Source organism: Physeter macrocephalus, chromosome 2 (genome assembly GCF_002837175.3).
Source record: "Physeter macrocephalus isolate SW-GA chromosome 2, ASM283717v5, whole genome shotgun sequence".
Classification (NCBI taxonomy): Eukaryota; Metazoa; Chordata; class Mammalia; order Artiodactyla; family Physeteridae; genus Physeter; species Physeter macrocephalus.
The window spans coordinates 113239147-113251540 of record NC_041215.1 but is presented as its reverse complement, the minus strand read 5'-3'; the positions used below and the strand labels follow the sequence as shown (position 1 = coordinate 113251540).

Here is a 12394-nt window from a genome sequence, read left to right as displayed (position 1 = left end):
CTGCAGTAGTTATTTCCACTATTTTATCTTCCAGGTCACTTATCTGTTCTTCTGCCTCAGTTATTCTGCTATTGATCCCATCTAGAGTATTTTTAATTTCATTTATTGTGTTGTTCATCATTGCTTGTTTCCTCTTTAGTTCTTCTAGGTCCTTGTTAAATGTTTCTTGCATTTTGTCTATTCTATTTCCAAGAGTTTGGATCATCTTTACTATCATTATTCTGAATTCGTTTTCAGTTAGACTGCCTATTTCCTTTATTCGTTAGGTCTGGTGGGTTTTTACCTTGCTCCTTCATCTGCTGTGTGTTTTTCTGTCTTGTCATTTTGCTAATCTTACTGTGTTTGGGGTCTCCTTTTCGCAGGCTGCAGGTTCGAAGTTCCCATTGTTTTTGGTGTCTGTCCCCAGTGGCTAAGGTTGGTTCAGTGGGTTGAGTAGGTTTCCTGGTTGAGGGGACTAATGCCGGTGTTCTGGTGGATGAGGCTGGAAATTGTCTTTCTGGTGGGCAGGAGTGTGTCCACTGGTGTGTTTTGGGGTGTCTGTGACCTTATTATGATTTCAGGTGGCCTCTCTGCTAATGGGTGGCATTGTATTCCTGTCTTTCTAGTTGTTTGGCATAGGGTGTCCAGCACTCTAGCTTGCTGGTCGTTTAGTGGAGCTGTGTCTTAGCATTAAGATGGAGATCTCTGCGAGAGCTTTTGCCATTTGATATTATTCGCCGTTTGATATTATGTGGAGCTGGGAGGTCTCTTGTGGACCAGTGTCCTGAAGTTGATTCTCCCACCTCAGAGACACAGGCTTGATGCCTGGCTGTATCACCAAGAACTTTTAATCCATGCGGCTCAGAATAAAAGGGAGAAAAAAAAAGAAAGAAAGAAAGAAAGAAAGAAAGAAAGAAAGAAAGAAAGAAAGAAAGAAAGAAAGAAAGAAAGGGGATAAAATAAAGTAGGATAAAATAAAATAAAGTTATTAAAATAAAAAATAATTATTAAGAAGAAAAACTTTTTAAAGTAAAAAAAAAAAATCAACAGGACGGTCAGAACCCTAGGACAAATGGTGAAAGCAAAGCTATACAGACAAAATCTCACACAGAAGCATACACATACACACTCACAAAAAGAGAAAAAGGGGAAAAAAATAATATATCTTGCTCCCAAAGTCCACCTCCTCAATTTGGGATGATTCATTGTCTATTCAGTTATTCCACAAATGCAGGGCACTTCAAGTTGATTGTGGAGATTTAATCCACTGCTCCTCAGGCTGCTGGGAGAGATTTCCCTTTCTCTTCTTTGTTCATTCAGCTTTGGATTTGGCCCCGCCTCTGTGCGTAGGTCGCCTGAGGGCATCTGCTCTACTCTCACACAGGGCAGGGTTAAAGGAGCAGCTAATTCCGGAGCTCTGGCTCATTCAGGCTGGAGGGAGGGAGGGGTATGGATGCAGGACAAGCCTGTGCCTGCGGCGGCAGGGGCCGGCATGACATTGCACCAGCCTGAGGTGTGCCGTGCGTTCTCCCGGGGAAGTTGTCCCTGGATCACGGGACCCTGGCAGTGGCGGGCTGCACAGGCTCCCGGGAGGGGCGGTGTGGATAGTGACCTGTGCTCGCACACAGGCTACTTGGTGGCTGCAGCAGCGGCCTTAGCGTCTCATGCTCGTCTCTGGTGTCCGCACTGCTGGCCGTGGCTCGCGCCCGTTTCTGGAGCTCCTTTAAGCGGCGCTTTTAATCCCCTCTCCTCACGCACCAGGAAGCAAAGAGGGAAGAAAAAGTCTCTTGCCTCTTAGGCAGCTCCAGACTTTTTCCCGGACTCCCTCCCGGCTAGCGGTGGTGCACTAACCCCTTCAGGCTGTGTTCACGCCGCCAGCCCCAGTCCTCTCCCTGGGGTCTGCCCTCGGAAGCCCGAGCCTCAGCTCCCAGGCCCCGCCCGCCCCGGCGGGTGAGCAGACAAGCCTCTCGGGCTGGTGAGTGCTGGTCGGCACTGATCCTCTGTGCGGGAATCTCTCCGCTTTGCCCTCTGCACCCTGTTGCTGCGCTCTCCTCCGTGGATCCGAAGCTCCCCCCTCCGCCACCGGCAGTCTCCGCCCATGAAGGGGCTTCTAGTCGGTGGAAACCTTTCCTCCTTCACAGCTCCCTCCCACTGGTGCAGGTCCCATCCCTATTCTTTTGTGTCTGTTTATTCTCTTGTCTCTGTTTATTCCTTTTTCTTTTGCCCTACGCAGGTACATGGGGAGTTTCTTGCCTTTTGGAAGGTCTGAGGTCTTCTGCCAGCGTTCAGTGGGTGTTCTATAGGACCAGTTCCACGTGTAGATGTATTTCTGATGTATCTGTGGGGAGGAAGGTGATCTTTGCGTCTTACTCTTCCGCCATCTTCTCTGTCTCCCCAAACCTTTTTTATAATGGTTGGAAAAGAGAGTTCTCTTCTTTTGATGGTTGATTTCTTTTGGGAGGTCTGATGTCTTCTGCCAGCGTTCAGTAGGTGTTCTGGAGTTATTCTACATGTAGATGTATTTCTGATGTATTTGTGGGGAGGAAGGTGATCTCCGCATCTTACTCTTCTGCCATCTTCTTACTCTTCCGCCATCTTCAAGACTCTTAAGTAATATGGCATATTCTCATTTAATTTTCATTCCCTCAATTTCTTAAATTTTTTAATTCCTTGAAAAATTCTTCACAGGGTCTTAATTTTTTAAATATTGCTCTATTTAAAGTTTGCAGATATCCTCAAGAATCCTCTAGCCTACCAGACATGAGTGAGTCCAAAATTATATTTACTACTGAGGGCTGACAGTTTCATCAAAATATTAACTGTCAAAAATTAAAAAGTTTTTTAAAAATATCTTTGAGGATACTGAAGAGCATACTAATTACATCAATGATGGTCACCTGGGTATATATGTTTATTAAAATTCACTGAACATTTAAAACTCTGATTTATTTTCTATGAAAGAAATACTTAATAAAGTTGATTTTTTAAAATATTTTAGTTATATAGAGAGGTGTATGTTTGATAGTTATTATCAAGTTATCATTGATAGTATATGTTTGATAGTTATTATTTTATTACAGAAAAAAATCAATCCTCCAAAAATTGACCCAAAGCATTTCTGTCTTCTAAATTAAAACTTCCAAATAACAATTTTAAAGTACTGATGTGGAATTAAGAAGAAATGCAGAAGAGCTTTATTTTAAAGTGTGGGGAGGAAAAAATAAGAATACATGTATTCTTGTTTTTATTCTCTATATAAATAAAATTATATATAAAATTTCTATTCTTAATAATAAGAAACATTATTCCCATAAATACCAGGATCTATCTACAGCTATTCCATGCATTGGGATGCATTGCAATGAGATTTTTTTCCCCACCCTCTTAACATTTTCACTTCCCACAGGGAGAGTTAAACCTAATCTTTCTTGTGGATTACTACTGAAAATGAATTTATGTGCTGAGGGGGACAGACTGACAACCTCAAAAGCAATGAAATTCAGCTCCAGCAGTAGTCAACACGGATTCTTCAACCCTCATCCAGACTAACTCCTCCCAGAACTCCCTTTGCCAAAAGAATATTTAGTCTCTCAGCTCGGCAACCTCTAAAGTGACTAAGATGCTGTGATATTTACCCACACCTCCATCAGCTAATTTCTCAGATCCCTCTCACTTGTCAGGAACTAATAATTTTTTAGCCAAGGCTTACACATAATATAAATGCATTTCTTGAAGATGAAAAACAAAATAACTACCTTAGTTATCAACCACCTTACTAAGTGAGCCACACATGAATGAAAGCAGCATTTCTCAATGGAAAACAGGATGTGTGGACTAATCTTATTAATGAACGCATTTTTCTACATCAACATAAGTCTTTAATTAATTTAATTTTACTTATTTTCTTCTTTCTTCCCATGAAAGAACTGGCTGTTCCCTTTAAACATATGCCTACAATGCTCTCTCCAGAAAATGAATAAATATAGCTTGTCTTAGAGAACTGCAGCGTTGGAAGAAAATTAATCCATCAGGTCCTGTTTGACTTTTGTGATGTGACAAGATTTATAACCCATAATCTATCATAGAGAAGAAAACTCGAGTGCCCTCCATCATTCTGATCTATATTAAACAGTTGTTTGTTGGCAGGTATATTAACACAGCTAGTAATTAGTGCTGTCAAAAGGCTTAAATAATTGCCTGGTGAAGCAAAACTTTGCAAACAGTTTTCATACACTGTAATTTAATGTTCTCACCAGTGGAACTATTTTAAAAACCATCTAATATTCTTTATTTCAAACTGAGAGCTAAGAGTTTAGAGGATAATGCACATTAATAATATAATGGAAGTTTGGTCAATCAATATCTTCAATACCAGTTAACCCAATGCCTCCTAGTCTTTAAAAGGCTAACTGAATTTCCCTAAAGAATTCATCAAATATTTTACAGTTTAGTCTATTGAATCTCTAATGGAAACCTTTGAAACCACCTAATTTTTTAAGACATAATTTTTTAAATTCTTAGCCATAAATTACTATCTAGTCTAATCCCCTCACACTTACATGTGGAAACTAAGATTCAGAAAGGTTAAGTGATTTTCTCAATATCACATAATCGGTTACCATTAGAACTGAGACCAGAACTTCAGCCACCTGGTTCCCAGATGAACATTTGTTGGCTAGATAAGAACAGCTACATGATTTCTGTAGCAACTCTTACCTTCGTTGCTCTACACCTATTAGCAGAACTTAAATACTAAACTCGGTCTCAGTTGATAAATTTTGAAGATATCCGATCTATGAACCTGCTCTCCTGTGTATTACTTTAAGATAATAAATGTATCTGTAATTTTACCTTTCTTATTAGAGTGCAAATTATATATTGTATTGTATATAATTTTGCACTATAATACCTAAGGAATTTCTTAGCTCCTTATAATAGCTCATATTAGATGTGCAAAGTTGATTCTTAACTTCACTAATGGAATGGCACTAGAGAGTGCTACCCATCCTTTTCTCTGTTCGATTTTCACCTTAAATCAGATTGATACTGACCCCCCGCCTTACAGAAGCCACTTGGTAATCTCTCATAACTTGTGTCTTTGTACTCTAAGCTTCTAGAATTAATTTTGTTCTTTTTTAGCAGGGGAACACGAGTGTCTGTATTCTCTTCCATTTACAGCCACAGGGAGGAGTTTGTGTCTATGCCCCTTTTCAGGGTTGGCTTGAGCAAGCTATGTACAAGCACAGGGCAACTTCAGGACAATGTGTAGTATTATGATGATGATGTGGTGATTTCAATTTCCCACCATGAATAAGATCATCCAGTTATTCCTCTATATAGAGGAAGAATAAAGCCTTGGAATAGAAGCATTACTCACCCTGCTAGGCCAGTATTAAAAACCACTTCACCAGCAACAGAGGATGGATGGCCAAAGGAGTAACCTTTCATCTTAGTTCCATCTTCCAGGACAATGTGTGCTGTCTGTGCCTAAAGAAACAGATTCATGAATTATAGCAGAATACAAAATATAAAGTACAACTAGTTGAAAAACTCCAAAAGTATACTACATAAATGTATTAAATAAATGAACAGTATATTTGATGAAACATACTATCTAGATTCGGAGTCACTCTCCTGTTACTTACCACTTTTCTTCACATGTATGGCTCTTGTCACAGGCAGGTGTTTTATTTTGTTTTGCTTGAAAGAGGAACTGAAGCATGTTGATATATTGTCTGTCCTAAGTCTACTTGTAGAGTTATTGACAATCCAGAAATACTTCAGTTTAGCTGTAATGCTATGTGTCTGTCTTTTCCCTCTTAATATTCCCTAGCTTTGTCAAGTATAGCTGAAGGGAAATTCATGAGTTTGCAAAAACTTTGTGAATTTTACCATACAGCTCCTCATTACTCTGAGGCTTAGAGCTAGAAGGAATCTTCAAAGTTATACATCAAATTGCGTTCCATAGAGCTCTTGTGTTTGAGGGAGTTGTCTCAGGGGCTGCCCCCTCCCCGAGCTTTAGGATCATAAAGAAACTGAAACTTTATCATTCTATTAATACTGATACAAAAGCAAGCACTGTGGAACTTCTGAAAATATATCGCAATTTGCTTTTTAGTAGAGTTAGTTATATATATGTCTGGTTCTCCCTTTAGACTACAAGGCATTCTGAATTTGACTCCTTCACTATACTAATCTTTGAACCAGCTTCGATAAAATTCTTGGCGAAGAAGAGGGACAATTAGAGAAACTTATCTCAGAAGCAGGCATCATCTACTCTTCAAAAATACTCTAAATTCTATTGTTGTAACAATTTGGGTCTAATTCTCGATTTCCATACAATTCAGCGGGGAGAGAAATGTGTTAAACCACATTTTGGTGTGCAAAATCTAGACTCCGTAAAAAAACTCTATGGGACAAAATAATGGGAACATTTTGATTTTATTAAAAATAAACTATAAAGGAAAACATCTCTGCAATAATTTAGAAAATTTGAAAATAAATTGATATTTTATTATATTCAGTGTAATTTTTAAGATTGATGATGGCATTATGGTTATATTTTTAAGAATTTTCATTTTTTAAAGATATACACTGAAATACTTAAGCATAGACTAATATGATATCTGAGATTGGCTTCAAAATAATCAGAGGTTAGGGGGAATGAATAGGGATATGAATGAAACAAATCTGGCCACGAGTTGAAATTGCTGAAGTAAGGAAGATCATTGTGCTGTTCTCTCTGCAAGGGTTAAGTGCAGCCATTAAAGATAGAAACATACTAATTCACAACTTTCCTTTCCTTACTTTTTTAGCTATGGATCCCATAGCGTCTAATCCTTTTCTATCCTATCACCCACCTCCAGTCTTACCACACACACGCACACACACGCACACACATACACAGACACCAATCTCAGTATACAGCAGGAAGGCAATACATGATTTCTAGACCTCTGTCTCTATGTTCCTCTAGCTTTACAGGCACTCAGCTTTTCGAGAGTTAAAATGGTAAAACCTCATTATTTTTCTATAGTAACCTTCTCTTTAGAAATACGATGCCTCTTTTACTTGTAAAGTACACAGTCCCTTGACACTGGAATGACTGCTTTTCAATGTAGTGTTTATCTTTAAAGCAATAGTCCATGTGCCTATGTATTGTTTATGTGTAGTGCATACACATTAATTTATATTTACACCCAAAGCTATTTTAGTATTTCCTATTAAAATTGATATGTTTATGGTACTCCTCTCAACAGTAAGTTTAGTTTTTAATTGGAGGTACAATGCATGGATTTCAATTTATATTTTGAAGAAAGTTGGACAAAGTACTGTCTGGCACATTTTATATGTGTTTGTGTATGTGAGTGTGTATGTGAGTGTCCATGGGCAGAGTTAGCTAAAAGAATGTTGTCCTTCACCCAGCTTATCCAATAATCTTTGAGGTAAAGTTTTGTTTTATCTACAGCCTTGGAACCAGTGTTCAAGATCTCAAGCTTGATACTTTCTCTTTAAATAGTCATGGTTTACCTTCTCAGACACTAAACTAAAAAAATAGTTTTTGGAATTACTCAGCACAGAGGAAAGCACAATAAGTAATTAATGTAATATGCATGATGACAAGACTTCCCTGACAGAGACTGGCTTAACACACAAGTTCTGAATTCTGCCTCTGCATCCAGGAATCACCTTTGCATGTCATTTCTTCTAATAACACAATTTTCTTATTTTATATTTTATTTTAATTTGTCATTCTTTACTTATAATTCACGACAGAGGTTGTTGATTTTAGGAAGTAAGTGTGATTATGTTCAGTGTATATCCAAAGAACATTATAAACTAATCAAATGTCTATGGTGATGATTCTCAGTAGGGGTAAGTTTATTGGGAAAATTTCCTAGGTATCTCTGACATGTTTCATTAGGTGAAAACCTTTGGTCCAAGTAATGGAAATTCACTGTCAAAAAATATTTTCTACTGAAAGTATTATTTTCTGTTCTTGAGGAAGTCATGTGTAGCCTACACGCTTTCACCAAATGGAGGTAAGGTAGGAAACATTTTCTTAAATAATATTTAACTTTGATAGAACCTAAAATAACTGTACTTAGTTGGCAAAACTTGGTGTGTGAACTGCAAATTTCAATTGTCTTCTATATACCAATTTATCTACCCTACTCTGAGTCATACCTGCCTAAAATATCACCTCTGTTTATTTTGTTCCTTTTGCTTATCTCTATCTTGTTCTCATCTAAGAATTTCACATTCTCTGATCTATCTGACAACATCTAATTATTTTAAAGAAAGGTAAAAATTAGCATAAGCAATCTGACTCTTGTTAGCCTATTCATACAATTCTATTTGGTATTTTTCTTCCTCTCTCCATGGGACTAGTTTTGTACTTTGCTTTCTGTCCTTTAAAGATACATTTGAGGAGACATTTACTGTTGCCCAAAATAGTCCCTGAGATTGTGTTCAATACGTCTTTTTTGCTCCTTTAATTATATTTTTTGTTCTTTTCGGCAGTCTTATAGATTTTCCAATCCTCTTTTCCACTGCACGTTATATTGTTACAAGGCTTCTGTTTACTGCCTATAGTACCCTTTATATTTCACTTAACTACATTGGCCTCCAATGAGTCTAAAATGATGGGTGCCAATTGACTTATCTATGAATTGATGGAGAAACTCTGAACAAAGAGCTAGTATTTGGAATCCCCTCTTCTAGCTAATAAGTTCCCAAATGCTATTTCATTCCAACGAGTCTAAAAGAAATCACCTTGTTACCAGTGTAAGATATTTTAGTACCCTCAGTCCTAGTAGAAAGAGGACCATAGTCTAGGAATTATACTATAACCTTAAGGGTTCATTTAAGTGCCTACTGCCAGAGCACTTTGGTAGTTTGAATGCTGAAAGTGCAAAGGAAACCTTAATGAGAAGTCTGTACACTCAAAGAATGTCAGGAAAAGTAAGCAAAGGCTATATAAATGTAAGTTCTACAAAATAAATGACTTTTATCATGACATGGTCCCTAACTGTTTAACAAAAAATGTATATGCCAATAAGACAGTTTAGACCTTCAGGTCACAACATCATTTAGCTCCCATCATGTGCCAAGTTTCACGCTAGGCTTTGGAGCTACATGGATAAATATCCCCAGTCCCCTCCACCCCTCCCACCCTCAATTTAGTAAAAGAGCCAGCTATGTGCTTGGATGGTAAAACAGAGGAAACCTCAAGATTACCTTTGAAACACCTAGAAACACAAAGATAAATATCCTTTCCTTTCAGAGATTTCTCTTTAAAAAAATAATTCACCCTTTCCTTCCCATTCATGATTTAAGTAATAAAGTTAAAATTTTAAGAGAGAAACTCATCAAATTTTGAATCTAAAGTTTAAAGATTCCTTCAAGTCTTTACTCAAATGTCATCCACCTTCTTGGCAAGACCTATTTAAAATTGCGATATTCCTAAATGTCCATCAAGAGGAATGGATAAAGATGTGGTACATATATACAACGGAATATTACTCAGTCATAAACAGGAACGAAATAACGCCATTTACAGCAACATGGATGGACCTAGAGATTGTCATACTGAATGAAGTAAGTCAGACAAAGACAAGTATCATATGATATCACTTATAAGTGGAATCTAAAAAAAATGATACAAATGAACCTATTTACAAAACAGAAATAGAGTCACAGATGTAGAAAACAAACTTATGATTACCAGGGGGAGAAAGGGGGGGAGGAATAAATTGGGAGATTATACTAGATATAAAATAGATAACTAATGAGAAACTACTGTATAGTACAGGAAACTCTACTGAATACTCTGTAATGAACTATACAGGAATAGAATCTGAAAAATAGTGGAAATAAATAAATAAATAAAATTACAATATACCCTTCAGCACCCTATCTACTTAGTCTACTCTTTCTTCACAGCACTTATTGCCTTCTAACATATCATCCAGTGTCTTATTTAAAACATCTGTCTTGTCTCACTAGAAAGTGAACTTTATGTGGGCAGAGTATTTGGGTTTGCTTTGTTCACTTATGTGCCTGCCTCCAGGGCCAACATCAGTGCCTGGTACAGAGTAGGTAGTCATTTAATTTTTGTTGGATGAATAAAGCATCACTAAGTGACAATCTAAAGAAAAATACTGGGACTTCCCTCGTGGTGCAGTGGTTAAGAAGCTGCCTGCCAATGCAGGGGACACAGGTTAGATCCCTGGTCTGGGAAGGTCTCACATGCTGTGGAGCAACTAAGCCCATGTATCACAATCACTGAGCCTGTGCTCTAGAGCCCGCGTGCCACAACTACTGAAGCCCACGTGCCACAACTACTGAAGCCCACGTGCCGCAACAACTGAGCCCACCCACCGCAACTACTGAAGCCCACGCGACTAGAGCTCGTGCTCCACAATGAAGAGTAGCCCCCGCTCACCACAACTGGAGAAAGCCCATGCGCAGCAAGGAAGACCCAAAGCAGCCAAAAATAAATAAAATTTAAAAAATAAAGAAAGAAAATACTATTTTAAAAATACTGAAAGACATAATTATCCATTTGGTTTTTAGTTTATTCTAGGTATAAATTTTAAAATAGCAAATATCTGTTTTCAGTTGCCTTTTCACTGTTTAACAGTGCCTTTCTACAATACCTTAAGTGTAGTCAATGTGGAGATATTATGGTGGGAAAGAGATGTGAGCGACATTGAGGGAGAAAGGTTAGTGGATGGTTAGCCCATACATATTGAGTATGCTGCATGTGAGTGTTCAAATACATCTTATGCAGAGTTAAAACAAATATCATGGTAATTCAAAACAAAAGGATCACTCATATAAATTTCCTAGGGATTTCACATGAAAGAGGATGACAGTGCTTGAATTAACATAACAAACTGTTTCAGTCCCTTTTTCACTTGAAAATATGGAAAAAATGAGAAAGCTCTCCTTACCCAGTGTATTCTAAACTATAGGAGTATGGAAAGAAAATCCTGTATTCTTCTACTTAGTTTTAGAATAGCTTATACAAATGAATTTCGCAGAAAAAATATTTTACATTTCTCATATTATTCTCACATATTTTTGCCATAGCAAATTCAAGTGACAGGTCTAAGTCAAATTCAAAGAGATCAAAAGTTATTTTGAACAGTGAAAGCTATTAACTTTTTAATAGCCAAAATTAGTTGAATAAGCATGGACTATTATTCACCCAGTTCAATTTGAAATTTGAGTCTAACTAGCTGCTGCCTCTCTCTAGGTCAATCACTATAGGGCAATACAAGCAAGCAATAAATTCTAAGGTGAGTTTAATCTGACTCCCTCTTAGTGGAATTGAGAAGGATTTTTTCCGGTTTGCTCTCACTAGACACGGAGAACAACTTTTCTCTTTCCAAAATATGAATATGTATACAAGCCTTATTGGCAGATGACTACTTAGGGTTTTTTTTGTTTTGTTTTACTTTTTTCCCTGATCTGGAATAAGCAGTCTCAATTCTTTTAATATGTCCTTACAGCTCTTCATTTCACTTTTTCCCCTCTGGGTCTCTTACTAATATTCCAATAACTTTTCTCAGTAAAACCTTCATGTAAATTAAATTCCATGTGTGACAGGATCCACTTAGTGGCTTAATTTTAACTGGGTACTCATTTTCATTATAGTCTAATTCTTCATCACTATTTAAGTGCATATAAAGTTATAAGAATATTCTTCAACTCTCAAGATCATAGCCAATTAGAAAAATTTAACTTTTAGTTCATTACCTAATTTTAGATCTAAGTGCCTCAGAGTCAAAGGACTAGTTAATGTTGTTGATGTTGCTACATTTTATTCATATTGACTCAACCAAATAGACACAAAATGCTGAAATGTAACAAAGAAGTTTCGAGTTCCATCAGTACTACTCTTCAACTTAGAAGCTAAGAGATATTTAAACTGCTTTCATTAATCAAATGTAAATAAATCCTTCACTCAATGTTATTTATCAACCCAAATATACATAGTCCAATAAAGATAATAAGAGAAACCTTACCACAAGGGGCAGCGGAAACATTAAGCTTCTATCTGGAAATTTCATTTCAATAAGATCAAGCACATTGGGTCTGGCAAATGATTAGATCATAGATTTTGAAAGATAAAATAACTATCCATTATATATATGTATATATATCTCACTATTCCCTAAATAACTATTGCCCAAATTTGCTTATATATTCATAATCTAAATTGCAAACCAGTTTAGAAAGACATTTCCACATAAGAGTAGAGTATAATTTTCTATCCAACCGGGGAGGAATTATTTTAAGTATAAAGAGGGCAGACTTCTGGAGAAAAGCACTGAGAAGAGCAGATGCTTTAGGGGAAAAAAATATTCATACACTATGGCAATCACTTCCTCTACCGCGGCCCCAT

General features: G+C 37.1%; 1 protein-coding gene across 1 annotated transcript in view; it reads right to left on the bottom strand.

The window, feature by feature from the left end:
• CPS1 (carbamoyl-phosphate synthase 1) overlaps positions 1-12394 on the bottom strand; it is a 149747-nt gene that overhangs the window by 125206 nt on the left and 12147 nt on the right. Inside the window, exon 2 of the mRNA XM_024124648.1 lies at positions 5357-5466. Coding sequence (XP_023980416.1) covers positions 5357-5466 — 110 coding nt within the window. The remainder of the gene's footprint in view (positions 1-5356; positions 5467-12394) is intronic.